The following is a 15,635-nucleotide window of genomic DNA, read 5'->3' as shown; positions in this document are numbered from 1 at the left end:
ATAATTAATAGTGATGTAACGAATATTCGGCCACTATTCGGTATTCGGCCTATTTTTTACTATTCGGCCGAATACCGAATATTTAATCACTATTCGGCCGAATACCGAATACCTAAAAACAGGAGTAAGAAATAACAAAACACAGTAAATTAATCATTTTGGTAACTTTTATCAATGCTGAACATATCAATACATTTCAAGATCGAGAAAGCGCAATTTTTTGCTTATTTATGTAAAAGATCAAAGGAAAAGTAATATAACTAAGTTATTTTTTAAGAGATCAAAAAAAATAACAAATCAAATGAAATCTACCTACTTATTATGTAGTTTAGTCATCTATAAACCCGTATATAAAAAAACAAGTCCTGATAGGATAATTAACGCAGACCCAAAACTACTGGTGCTAGAATCTTAAAAATTTGAGGGCGTGTTCCTTTTGTAAAGTTTAGACGCACTAAGAAAAAAATTTTACGAAATTAAACCCTAAAGGAGTGAAAAAGGGTAAAAAATTTGTATGAAAATTGCGTGGGCTTGTTTTACTGCGTGGGCACATTAATTCGAAACTTAGGTCATAAAATGTGAAAAAATAATAATTAATGATCTGTAATTTTATGAAATCATTTTTTATTATAAACTTGAATATTAAATTAACTTTTTTGTTTCATTGTACAAAATTATTTATTATAACTGAAGTCAATAAGTGGTAGGTTATGGTGCAGAAAAATCAACTTTTCTGCATTAATGGGAAGAAGTCTGTACCTCTTTTCTTCGTATACGTTTCCTGCTTCACTAAAAAGCCTCTCTGAATACATGCTGCTTGCAATAGCTGATAAGTACTTAGCAGCCAGTTTGACTAAACATGGGGAAAATTTAGATTTATGTGTAGCCCACCAGGCAAATGAATCGTCGTTTCTCTTTAAAGTTTTCATGCTCAAGTACATATCAAGGTCACCTGCTATGATGTTCTTTGAAGTAGAAGCTATTCCAGTTACGTCGGACGTTCAGCGCCGCCTTCCTGTAAGCCTAGACGTTTTTTGACAATGGCATTTGGAAGTCAGTGGAATCATGCTCGACATTCCGAACGCCATTGTCAAACTTCTAGGCTTACAGGAAGGCGGCGCTGAACGTCGGACGTACACGTTTTCGCGTTGAAAACTTCCGCCGCAAACTCTCTATTTACAGGTGTAGGTCATTTCATTGTTATCCACATTTGATATCATCACTTATAACATACTGCCATGACACTAATGTCTGTCCGCTACAACTGTCAACAATTAACGCGATTCAAGAAGTATAGTGACAGCAAGCCAATAGAGAGCAGGGTGCGCGATTCTTGCCATATAATGCGATTTGCGCGCCAATTTTTCGTACGTGCGTTAATGAAGCCGAATAGTTTGGCCGAATATTCGGCTATTCGGCCAAACTCTTGGCCGAATATTCGGTATTCGGCCTGAGGCCGAATATACTATTCGTTACATCACTAATAATTAATAATTACATTAAAAATTTATTTATATTATCTGACATTTAAACTAACTATATCATCAGTACACATGCCATAAATTTCACAATCAAATTCTGGACATGGAGCAAAGAACATACAGGATGGTGAAAATTACCTGCAATTGTCTGGTTGCTTTATTGTTTAATCAATTGGATAATTGCCTGTGGAAAACCAAACCAGAAATGTATAGTCTATTTTCCTGATAGGATACTTTCCTATTTTTCCTTTTCTTCTGGAATAATTTAGAATATTCTGGAAGAAATGAATTGCCTGGAGCAGGACTCGAACCTGTAACTCCCACTTCCAGTCTGATTGCATTGCCAGTTATGCTAACCGGACCTTCAAATGATCCTCCATTTCTGTGCATATTTTAATTTAGATATAACCATCTGGATGGAGGTCCGGGTAGCATAATTGGCAATTCATTCACATGGGTAAGTAGGAGTTGTTAGTTCAAGTCCTGCTCTGGGCAATTCTATTCTTCTGGAATATTCTGAATTATTTATTGAATATTAATTTAATTATAATTATTAAATTTAATAAGATATATGACTATTATTTAGAATTTCATTAAAAATAATAGTGGTAAAGTAGCTTGATTTATTCCGGCAATAGTTTGGCTTATGGTTTATTACCAAAATATTGAACTTCGGTATGTTTGTATATTTGTAACCTGACAATGATTGATGAAAGTAGTTGAAAATTTTAGTTGGCTGCAATTTGAAAAATTGTAGACCTATAAATTCCTACTGTCTGTTTGTTCATCCACCTATCCGTCTGTTCTTCTTTAATCTATCTAATTCCATTCTTAAGAATTAGATAGATTAAATCTGAGACTAAATATGGAAACCTTAGGGGCAGGAGGTACCTGATTAACAATATATGAACTTTCAATGCAGAATTAACATTATTTCAATTCAAAATTTTTTTTCTAAAGGAGTTAATAGATGACTGGTACAACTCTATTGTTAATAGGAAAAGTATGGCATACTGGGGCATGACTACTAATTTGAGATGGAGAACATATATTTAAATTAAATAAATTTTAAAAAATATGATTAAAAAATTGCAGCCCAGCATTATGATGATGTCGCAATAAATGATTACTTAGTTTAATTTTATAATTTTAGTTTTTTTTATTATTTATCACATTTATTTTTGGGAAAGAATAAAAATAATTTGAATACATCTAGTTAAATGATTTAAGTTTTAAAAGAATACAGTATTAATCTAATAATGTTATTTACTTTTCAGACATTATTTTGCTCTGCAAACAAATCCTGGAGAACAGTTTTTTATTTTTACAGCTTTGTCTGCATGGCTTATAAGAACAACAGGAAGATCATTTGAAACACCTCAAGAGGTATGTTTAAATATTTTTAAATATAAGTGAGAACTTGCAAATATTTGTAGATTATTTAATGTATATATAATGCAGTAATAGATAAATTAAAAAATATAGTCTAAACATGCTTGGAAGCAAGACATTTTATTGTTATTACTATTTAAATCAAAAACACAACACCTTAATTTGCTGAGAAAAATTTAATGAAAAGCAAACGTTTTCAGCCAAATCTGTTGGCCATCATCAGGCTAAGATATTCGAATATAAACAAAATAGAACAAAAATTTAAATACAAATAAAATAAAATAACGAACAAAATATATATATATAAATGTATAAAGAAAAATAAAATAAAATAAAAATTATTATTATAAATAACAAAATATGTATATGAAAAAATAAGCATAGGTTAATTAAATATTAAAACGTTATATAGAAATTCAATGAAATGCAAGATATGCAAAAAAATACTAAAATAAAGGCATTAAATTAAAAGCTGTCTAATCGTTTGATTAAGTATTTCCAGGCTGAAGGCAACCCTTCAGAATTTCTAGAATTAATGCATGCATCATGCAATCTGCTCTTATATATTTCAATTTTTTCGGAGCAAATCGCCAATGTTGATGAATGTACTGGTTTAATAATACTTGCTTCGTCCCATTTGACGATTGAGCCCTCAATTTGCGCCAATTGCGATAGTATTGTGGCATTAGATCCCTTGCTGATATTGTATTTATGTTCTTTTAATCTGACTCCTAAACTCTATTAGTGACACCAATATAATTTTTATTAATGTCTAGTTCACGATTTTCATATGAAATCCTGTATACTCCTGCTCTTTTTTCTTTATCTATGCTGTCTTTGTCGTTCCTTAATAATTTGTACAGGTTAGGAGCTCTCTTGAAAATTAACTTAGACTTTTTGCAGGCTGAGATTTCCTTCATGATGGCTTTTCTAATGGTTTAATAATACTTGCTTCGTCAAATGGGATGAAGCAAGTATTATTAAACCAGTACATTCACCGACATTGGCAATTTGCTCTGAAAAAATTGAAATATATAAGAGCAGATTGCATGATGCATGCATTAATTCTAGAGATTCTGAAGGGTTGCCTTCAGCCTGGAAATACTTAATCAAACGATTAGACAGCTTTTAATTTAATGCCTTGATTTTAGTATTTTTTTGCATATCTTGNTTCTAACCTGTACAAATTATTAAGGAATGACAAAGACAGCATAGATAAAGAAAAAAGAGCAGAAGTATACAAGATTCCATATGAAAATCGTGAACTAGACATTAATAAAAATTATATTGGTGTCACTAATAAAAGTTTAGGAGTCAGATTAAAAGAACATAAATACAATATCAGCAAGGAATCTAATGCCACAATACTATCGCAATTGGCGCAAGTTGAAGGCTCAATCGTCAAATGGAACGAAGCAAGTATTATTAAACCAGTACATTCACCGACATAGGCAATTTGCACCGAAAAAATTGAAATATATAAGAGCAGATTGCATGATGTATGCATTAATTCTAGAGATTCTGAAGGGTTGTCTTCGGCCTGGAAATACTTAACTAAACGATTAGACAGCTCTTAATTTAATGCCTTGATTTTAGTATTTTTTTGCATATCTTGCATTTCATTGAATTTCTATATAACGTTTTAATATTTAATTAACCTATGCTTATTTTTTCATATACATATTTTGTTATTTATAATAATAATTTTTTAATTTTATTTTTCTTTATACATTTATATATATATTTCGTTCGTTATTTTATTTTATTTGTATTTAAATTTTTGTTCTATTTTGTTTATATTCGAATATCTTAGCCTGATGATGGCCAACAGATTTGGCTGAAAATGTTTGCTTTTCATTAAATTTTTCTCAGCAAATTAAGGTGTTGTTTTTGATTTACATACAAATGCTGAGTGAGTGTACATCAGTTATTACTATTACCATGTACTATTACTATTTCTCAACCATTGGTTGTATTATTGGTGTTTTCCATTTTTACACATCAGAATCAAAGATATAGTAATGTATTGATGTGGAATATGTGTGGATTCAAGCAGTTCAGTCTTTTGTAGTTGACTGATGGTGATTTTTTTCCAGTTTTCAGATTTTTTAAGTGCTGGCATAGGTATTTTGGAATAGCACCCAGTGTGTCAATGGCCACTGGTACCACGACTGCTGGTTTGTGCCATAAACTTTGAATTTTAATCTTTATATCTTGATATTTTGTTATTTTTTTCTTGTTTTGGTGTTTTTTCAATTCAAGAGTTTCCTAGTATGGCAAAATCTATGATTCACAGTTTTTCAACCACAAGTTACATCTGGTGTATTATGTGCTAGAACTTTGTCTGTTTGTATTCTGAAGTCCCATAGCATCTTAACTTCAGAGTTTTTGATGACTTTTTTGTTATCATTCCACCAGTTTTCTGTAGTCTTTGCTGTATAGATATTCAAAGTAGCCATATTTTGAAATAACCAAATTCCATAACATGTAAATCTCTATATCCTCAGCTGGACAAATAGTACAGTTAAGAACTAAAGGGATTTTGAACTATCCAAGTTTGAATTAAATGTCTATAGCTGTAAAATTGTATTATTACATGTGTATGCATGTACTAGTTATATGATTCTATAGATAAGTTCATCAGAGATATAATATTTACTATTGATTTGTTATTTTCAACAAATATCATTTGTACCATTGATTGTTCATTAGTAAATATATTGGCATACAAAACTTAAGCAACGATGTAATTTTTATCCAGATAGCCATGAAATTGTAGAAAAGAGCTTGTTGTGATCAGTACAATGAACATCCAATTCAGTAGAAAGGTGATTTGTACACAAATATCAGGAAGAAGACATTACAGGTGACTTGAGAGCATGCAAAATGTCTGTAGTCAGTGATGCAGTGCAAGACTACAATAAAAAAAAGGACGAAAGGTGTTATTAAAGACATTCGCTGCAAGTTCAAGTGACTTTGTAAGTGCAATATGGCTAGAAGAAACCATCTGGATGACTTTACATGTGATAGAATGATTGGCAAGCTTAGGAGGGGCACAGTATGACAAGTGTAGCCCAAGAGTTTGGGATCAACAAAAGTGTTGTTTCATGAGCTTGGAAAGCCTTCTTAAGGTACAGCTGAATAAAAGGTTGTCCAAGTAAAACAATGCCAATGGATGACTGTAGAACGTGGCTACATTCTGTAAATAGAACAGTTATTTTTATTTGACTTTTCCTGAAGAAGGCCAATTAACGAGTGGCCGAAAACATTCGAATGTTAAATTTGGGTATTTTGCTGGAAATTTTGTGCTTAGGTGAGAATCTATATATATCATTCCAGTTTATTGTTGTGGTTTTTATATATTTAAGGCCACATTAAAAGGAGAATGCATAAATCATAAAGACTGAATCTCTATCAGCCACATGGCAACCTTTATATGATAATCCATGTAAAAATGTTTTATCACAAGATAGCAAATCAACTGCAACATGTAGAAAAATATATACAGTAGAACCTCGATTATCTGGATTGTTCAAAATAAAGAAAATTTTTACGAATTTGCTGATTTGCACTTGGCGAATTGCAACACTGTTTATGTATGTGATGGAATGCATAACTTTTTTGTTCCAACGTCTCACCTGGCACAGTGGTTGTAAACTTTTTAATTTAATACATTTTGCATAGTCTGGATAAATAGTAATTTTTAATTTAATACATTTTGCATCATAATAAAAATATAACTTGATATATATATTTATAAATAATTTATATTGAAATTACATCATTTCTATGGCCAAGGGTGGTATAAGGTATGGGCAACATGGGCCACTGCCTACAGCCTCACACCTTGAAGGTTTATGCATTACTTAAAAGCCATGAACAAGACGAAAAAATTTTACTCGTCATAAAATGATAAATAGTTTGCATTTTTATGAATAAAAATTTGACAGTTTCAACTGCTTCTTATTTTATAAAATCCATCTTCTTGCACCACCAGAGGGCCTTTAAACAATAGGCAGTCTGTTAGTACTGGTCATTCCAAATTCAATATGAATGTTTGTTTCTTGAAAATTTGATCAAGATTTAAATACAGTATTTATTTTTGATATTACCAATATGTCATTGAAAAGAAAACATGGTATTATCATTAAAAACAAATTGGATATAATCAATGCTTTGAAATGCGTTGAGTCTGGACGTTCATAATCTAATAAATATGGTGTTGTGTCAACGATCTCAGATATAAAAAAACAAAGTGAAAAAATTATGAAGTTGAACAATAATTGAATTTCTTAATAAAAAAATAATTTAATATTGAAGCTACATTATATGCAAATCTAGACAAATAAAAATTATTCATACTGTATATACAGTACATTCTTTCACTGTCAATTATTATTTTTTTGATTATTCAGATTTTTCCTTATCCAGACTACCTTCATTCCCAATTAGTCTGGATACTCAAGGTTCTACTGTATCTTCATTTGTCTTAGAATTATTTACTGTTATATTTTATCATAATTATATAGGGTACTATGTTTTTTAAATTACATTTTTAATTATGAATGTATGAGAAATACAGTGGTGCCTCATATAACGTACTTAATCTGTTCCAGGTGCACGTCCGTTAAGTGAAAAGTTCGTTATATGAAATGCATTTTCCCATAGAAATACATGTTAAAACATAATTCATTCCGCAGCATAAAATAACCATACTGTACTATAAAAAATGAAAATGGAGCAGTCACCAATTATGCTGGCAAGTCAGATGTTGTGAGGAGGAGGTGGAGGAACACTTTCTTCACACATTCATACAGACATACACTTTTTATACATTGCAGCAGGTCTCTTTTTATTGTTTTTTAATTGGAGCTTGCAGGATCAACTCTTCTTGTTCCATCCTTTGTTTTTTGGCAGCTGGCTTCTTGAAAAACATGTCCAAAGTGGTCTGTTTCTCTCTCTTTTTCAACACCTATCAGAAATGACAGACAGGGGTGTCATTGTAGAGATCGTTGATCCTGTTGGCCTCAGCTGTTTTTAGATAATGAGTGTTGGTAAACTCCTGCACCTCTCTCCATTTTTGTCACCTTTCACTCCTTCTGATGATTTCTTGCTTTGTTTCAATTGAAATCACCTTTCTGTTTTTTTAGAAGCCATGATTTGCACAACGAATAAATGTAAATACCCTGCACTGANTTTCTCTTTGTTAACTTCCATCTTTTACACCCTATAACTCACAACTGAATTGACCAATCAAAAAACTGTAAAAGAATTTTTTTTAGTACAGAATGTCACTTTTCCAATAAGCACAAGTCTGAACTTGTGTCATCAATATTTTATGAGATATGTATCACTACAGCCATCTAGTGACAAAATAATGGATTTCTTTTTCCCCAACCTAATATTATAAAAATAGCAGATTGTCATTGGCAATGGCAAAAGAGTGGAAACATCATTTGCACTTGTTTGCAGAAAGCCCGTTGTTCTCCTCACATAACTGCCAAACAGAAAGTCCGTTGTTCGCAGTTAGTCTGTTACTCGAGTCACATAACGGCTAAACAGAAAGTCCATTGTTCGCAGTGTCCGTTACTCAAGGCATATGTTATACAAAGCACCACTGTACAGGACATTGTATATCTTAAAAATTAAATAATGTCACTGAGTAACATTCCAGTTTTGAACATTATCAAATTGAAGCAAGTATGTGAAACCTGCACAGGCTTCTGAAATATTCCAAAAATATTTGTGTTATTAATAAATGTGTTTTCTGGAAGTGTACGAGTCCACTGAGCTTGTAATCATGAAAGGATACCCCTCTAATTGAGCTACAAGAAGTGTGTGGGTGGACTTTTCCAGTAATCAGATGGGTGCTCTAGCTTTATTTATCACTGGATGGTGTTGCCCTTGTTTGTATGTCTTGGCAAATGCAACAGCCTGGGGACATTTGGGAAGTGAAGAACCTAGAGCCGACAAAACAAAGCCTTGGTTGTTGTGAAATGGGATGCGTAAATACAGTGCTTGCAAGAATACATCACACAAACAGTGTGAAAGAGTTGATGTATTCATCAATAAATTACAATCTAGAGTTAAATGTTTCACCCATACTAAGCTAGTTGAGTGCATGGCTCTAGATAATGTTGTTCTTGACTCTCCGGATGTCCCCAGGTTTGCCAAGACAATTGCCAGAAAATGCAGTTTGCATCGCTTTGCGGAGGTGCTTGTCTATTTTCATCATTCTTCAAAATGGAAAGGACTACCCAACCCTAGCAGACTTTCCAGCATATACAGTATCCCTATTGGAGACACCAGATGTGATAGGATCCATCTATACATTGGGTCCACTAAACGTTCTATGAAAAAGAGAATACAAGAGTATATCTGAGACGTTCAACATGCCAGAACATCCACAGCCCTCTACGTATATGGTAGATCCAGAAATAGTTGTGGACTTCACATGGACCAAACTCATCTTAAACATCACACATAGAGCATCTCAGATGGTTATAGGCCATAGAGGTTTTTAAACATAACTTCGAGTCATCCTGTATAAATTTTAAAGAGGAAATGATGTTGTCAATGCCTGGCAGGCCCTATTACATGCAACATTATAGTGGTTAATTTAATATTGTTTTTTGCATGACAACACCTACGTAGCATTAAATTTATATTTATAGTTTTGAAAGAATGCATGATTTATGTGTACATTGTTTTAAGAATTTTTAGAAATAGACATTTGTTCTGATAATGTTCCATTGGATAACCATTCTGTTGCACCTGAAGAACATGGAAGGAGTTAGAAAATGTTTGTGCAGTGTTTGTTGTTTTTTTTTATATATTTTTATTTTTTGTTTATTATTTGCACCGGAAATTGGTTCTATATTTGTTGTTACATATATTCCAGTGTAAACTGCATATATTTTACTTGTATTGTTATTATAATAAAAGTTTGTTTTATTTTTTTATTATATTATATGTTATTTAATATGTTAAAGTGAACACTGTTCAAATTGCTTGATAATTCTGTAGCAACATGCAAAATTCTCTCTTTTTTCCAAGAGTAAATTAACAGAAGGAAATCATTTACCATAATATACAAAGAATCTTTGATTGTAAAAGATAAAAACCAACATTGAATAAATTAATACAAAAACAGTTTTATTGCACTGTAGTACATATTCAAAATTGTTTGTTGTTGGTGCAGCTGCAAGATGTGTGGAATCTTTGTGCTTGTTTCTCTTTTCATTTTATTTCCTCATAAAGTATAATCATTTCTCAGTAGTATTTGTTAGTAAAAGGTAGTGATTCTCAACCACTGTGCTGCAAGATTTTGGAAGTATGCCACCACTGTGAATACCCAAACATAAGCAACGTCAGAGAAGTAGTTCGATTAGTTCTACCTTCCCAGGGCATGTTTGGAAATTGTAACCGGTGTTACCAGTAATTGCCGATAGTTACTGAGGCATTTAGAAAATGTGATCTAAATAACCAACTGTGTTTAAAAATCACTATGATGTCGCCGGTTGTCCTGTGGTACTTACCGAAATAACCGTGTGTGCCGCCAAATTTTTAAATTATTAAAAATGTACTGTGATGAAAAAAAGGTTGAGAATCACTGGTATAAGGCAATGTTTCAGTACAGTAGAGCGTCAATTATCCAAATCAATTGGGGACTGGGATTGTTAGGAAAATCAATTTTTCGGATAACCAATTATGTACAGAAAAATACATTATTAATATAGTATATCAATATATCCCATGTTTACATTTTTCTCCGTTGTGTGTCACTTCATGTTGAATTTTCGTCGATGGTATAATTTTTTATAACATTTTTATAATAATAATCATGTCTATTGTATTGTTAAAAAATTATTTCTTTATTTTGTACAAACAAAATATATTGAGAAATATAAAAACAAAAAATTATACTGTAAATGTTAATGTAGTATCAAAAATGTTTGATTCAGCACAACACAGTCTGACTGGAACGCTTTTGGTTAACCAACGTTTCGGTTGATCGGCATTCGGATAATCGATGCTCTATTGTACTCCACTGTACCAAATAAAACAACGGTCGGCAACCGGTGGTCCGCGGTCCACGAGAAAATTTGAGTGGTCCATGGAGAAATTGGAACATTGATCAACTGAAGGTTATGCGAATGTTATTACAAAAGAAATGCAAAATCTTAGTTTCTTTTTTCACTCATTGGGGTTTTTTATTCGAATCTAAAACCAAAAACGAAGTGACTGTTATCAATAAATAATGAACAATAAACAATATTGTGAGTGCGATTGTCGTCCTTCGTGGAAAAGCATGAAGAATCCATAAACTTGTTTCAAACAAGCAGCAATGAACTTTAGGCTTGCAGTAATTTGTTATAATTAAATATGTGAGTTTCATATTAATATAGTAAAACTGAACTTTTATGATCATTATTCTACAGATTTTGTATTGTTTAAAAAAATTCATGATAATGGTCTGCGGGATTCAAAATTGTGACTTTAGTGGTCTCTGAGGTGAGAAAGGTTGCCGACTGCTGAAATAGAAGACTACATAATGTTGGGTCTTTTATAAGGATATTGAATTATGTGTTGCCACATGATTTGTGAAGATTGCATTTTGATTTACATTTTGTTCTTTAGTTTGGAAAATTTATGTATTACTGTGGAACTTCCACCAATTTGTATATGTTTAATGAATTAATTAATTTTACTTAAAACATGGTAGTGAAAGTAATGAACCATTGGCTATGCACATTATTGTGCAATCTTTTGCATCAGGATAAATGATAAAGTGAGCCCTTGTATATTATCATGAATATAAAATCTTGGATAATAAATATTTTATTGAAATAAAGATGATAATTTCTTGAAGTACCCTCACTCAGCATAAGTAAATCAAAAAAACATAACACCTTAATTTGCTGAGAAAATTTAATGAAAAAACAAAATGCTTTCAGTTGGCTGAAAGCGTTTGTTTTTTCATTAAATTTTCTCAACAAATTAAGGTGTTATGTTTTTTTGATAATTTCTTATTTTATTACGGTAAAAATTTATTTTTGAGTTTATACTAATAATAATAATAATAATAATAATATATTAAATATAGGATGATGATCCAAATTCTACGATATCCAACATCTTAGATGTTCTGCGAAATATGGTAAGAATTTTTTTATTTCTATAGCTTGAAATTTATTATTATAATACATTACAGTACATTGGTAGTCAAAAGTAAGTGGGAAGGTAAAATAATACCAAATGCAAACACTAAGCAACATTTTTGCATTACCTGTTGATACAAAGTTACCAACAGTAGCTTGTGAAATTATGTAAATATCTATAACAACACTGTATTATCACTTATGTTAGTTTTTGACAAATAATAATTTCAAAATTGTGCCTAAAACAATGCCTAAGCAAGTCAAAACAACTTGTTCAAAAGTAAATAGTTATGCCCATAAATCATAAAAATTTGAAAAAGAATCTATCTGATTAGTCAATATTCTATCACTGCTAGAGAGGACATAGGTTTCAGTAAAGTTAGGACATGTTGGGCACTTTTGTGAAGAATAATCAAGCCACAAGATGCCAAAATCTGGTGAACTTCCTGATAATATGAGGATTGAAATTGTTAATGATCATTGTGCAGGGAAAAGCATCAGGGTGATTGTGAGAGAAAGGAATTTATTCTTTGAAGATATTTGCAAGGTTATAAAGATGACGGAGAGGTTTGGCACTGTCCAAAACTTTCATTGTTCCAGCTACCACAATGCACATCATCACAAGAAGAACATACCATTTGGTGTGAAGCCTCCACTAACCTGCAAGCTTTTGCCCAGGCTATCGGGAACACTTTGGCATTGAAACATCTTTATCAGTTGTCCATCTTCAACTCAATGAAGTTTGATTTAAAGGATGTGTGAAGGTCCGAAACCCTTTTTCTGTTTTAGATCAGTAAATCTAGGAATTTTCCTAGTAAAAGAGAAAAGGGGGACTTCTGCGGTCAATGACCGAGACGCTCTCCTCGAATAAGAAAAAAAGGAGAATGTTAAAATATCAATAAGAGAAATCATCTCTATTTGTTTAACAGTTATTCTATAGACGTAGTATCAACAAGAAGGGAATAAGAGATATTTCTTATCACCTCTTGGTTGCACGTAACACGTGGTTACGGTAATAAATCGCCTTGTTCATAGTCAAACACGACGTTTGATATAAACAATAACTAAATAGTTGACCAGGTTAAAGAAATTATTGTCAAATGATTGTTAATTTATGGATGAGAGCCATCAAACCTATAGAAATTTATATCATAAAATCATATCATTTTGACACCAATAACAATAAATTAAACAAACTTCTCTGTCATTTGTCCGAACTAGCTAGATCCAAATATCAACACACTAGCAAGTGTGCGGATAAATCATGAATAACGTCATAGTTCTCACCCCCTCGAAATCAGTATAAAGAGGGCTCCCGGCCAGTATCGGGGTGGCCTCCAACTTAGAAGGAAATAACGGATTAACGATCCTCATCGCTGACCGCCAAAGACGGACAACACGGTTAGATTCTACAAGCTACAAATTAGTAATTAGAATTCTCTCCCTTCTCTCAGGTGGACTTGGGCTAACTCCTAAATAGATTTTAAGAAGGATCAAAGAATATCCTCTATCGTAAATATGTAACCGGAAAACCGCCTATAGTAACCTCGGTTAGAGATTAGCAGTATTATTAATTATTGTAACCTTTTCAAATATATCATTAGTTAATTAAATATATATATATATGTTATTTTAAATATGTGTGTTTACTCGTACTCGGTCAACACCTTATCGACTTATCCGCGACCTCCCACTCGATTTTCGCCCTCCTAAATTGCCATCCACTGACCCTGTGAGCGGGACTCACCGCCCCGTTGTCGGAAAACGGTTCAAGCTTTGATGCTTAAACCCCGATTCTCACAGATGCATTGCATGTCAAGTGCCATTCATTTTGAAAGTGAACACTAAAGAAGCTAGCTTTTTCAAGGGATCACTTAAAAATCCTCCTGGATTTTGGAACAAAGTGATTTGGAGCAATGAATTGAAATTTGAGATTGCGGGCTTGAGATGGCAACAAACTGTGTCATGAAAGAACCTTGCCTACAAGCCTACCAATTGCATTGGGACTGTGAAGCATTCCCAATCTATGATGATATGGTTTATCTCATTGTGGACACTGCCAGTAGGAAGAAATCAGCAATTGTATGTTTCAGGGTTGTAAAAGCGCGTTGAAATTTTGACTAATTATGAAACTTTTAAGTCGGAGAGTTTCGAAGATCGAATTGGGTCAAGAGGGTGTGTTGGTGACAAAATGCAAACAGAAAGAAAACTTTCTTACTATTGTAAAACAAATGTGATGTGATGATAAACAGCAGAGGGGAATGTCAACAGAGAGAGCTTTGTTGAGATGCTCATGAACAAGTGTTGGGTCGAAACAATCGAGAAAGGGGGATTTAATGACTAAAGGGACATCTGTTAAGTCATGTAGGCCCAAACTTGTTAGGGGGTAAATGGACACAAGAACATCTAGTAGACCATTTAGGTTCAAACATGTCAGAGAAAATGGCCATAACAGAGTAAAATATGAGTGCAGACTTTAAAAGCTCCATTATCACCTCTCCTACCTTTTCCAGACCTGGTTCGATCTTGGGTTTTGCCTAGAGACAAAAGAATGACCAATCAGGGTAAGGGAGAGGGTGAACAGGACCAATCAAAAGGGTGATATTCAGGGAAAATATTATAAAACCCCCAAATCTCAAGGACAAAGGTCGATTCTCCTCTGAAGTGTTGCTTCGTAGATCCAGGACCTTTGTCCACCAACACTTCGCCATTCAAGCCTCTCCTTCTATGCAACAAACGCTTTGCCATTCAAGCCCCGGGGCGAGTATCTTCAGACCATGAGCTGCATCTGATCGCCGACAATCGGAGACCACCACCACCACCACCAAGCCGATCTAGATCACATTGTGTATTGATACTATGTAAATTAATTTCATGTCAAAAATAAATGGTTTGATGTAAGACACTTGTCATCTTTGCCTCCACCACCACCCACATACGATTTGACCCTAGGTTTTCCTGACACACAATTAACTTATTGCCTCTAAAAGTCGTCAACCTTACACATGGATGCAAAACTGTACAAGGCAATATTAGAAAACAATCTTTGTTAATCAGCAAAAGATATGGACATCAACATCAAATTTGTGTGTAAACACAATGACCCAAATCATTTGTCTAGGCTAGTCAAGTATATTTTGCTTCCGAGGGGTTTGAACTGCTAACCTGGCCACCAGATTTGAATCCCATCAAACATATTTGGGATGAGCTGGATCAAAGAAGAAAAGCTTGAAAGTCTACTGAACAGCCTTATTTGATGAATGGAGCAAAAACAACATTAAAGTTCTACAAACAATGCTGGACACAATGCCACAATGTTTACAAGCTGTCATACAAGCCAAAGATGATCCAATGCAGTATTAATCTTTTGTTTTTTCAATGTAGGTGGAATAAATATGGTATTATTGAAACTATGCAATACCTACTTACTTTTGACATTGAGGTATATCAAAAAAGTCATTTATTTAAAATAAAGCAGTGTAAATTTAACAAAGACCATACTGTCGAAAGTACTAGTAAAATAAATGTTTTTACATAATGCTGACAGACAGTGGTGTATGTTATCTTTTTCTTATAGTATTTGGCATGTACTGTACATCTG

At 32.9% G+C, this 15,635-nt stretch overlaps 1 protein-coding gene across 1 annotated transcript in view; it reads left to right on the top strand.

The window, feature by feature from the left end:
* The window catches only part of LOC111628339 (intraflagellar transport protein 57 homolog), a 51,673-nt gene that overhangs the window by 6,875 nt on the left and 29,163 nt on the right, over positions 1-15,635 (top strand). Inside the window, exons 3-4 of the mRNA XM_023372111.1 lie at positions 2,759-2,867; positions 11,980-12,033. Of these exons, the coding sequence (XP_023227879.1) occupies positions 2,759-2,867; positions 11,980-12,033 (163 nt within the window). The remainder of the gene's footprint in view (positions 1-2,758; positions 2,868-11,979; positions 12,034-15,635) is intronic.

The sequence above is a fragment of the Centruroides sculpturatus genome, unplaced genomic scaffold (assembly GCF_000671375.1).
Source record: "Centruroides sculpturatus isolate CEXI.00-Female unplaced genomic scaffold, Cexi_2.0 scaffold489, whole genome shotgun sequence".
Taxonomy (NCBI): domain Eukaryota; kingdom Metazoa; phylum Arthropoda; class Arachnida; order Scorpiones; family Buthidae; genus Centruroides; species Centruroides sculpturatus.
This window is presented reverse-complemented; position numbering and strand designations above follow the sequence as displayed.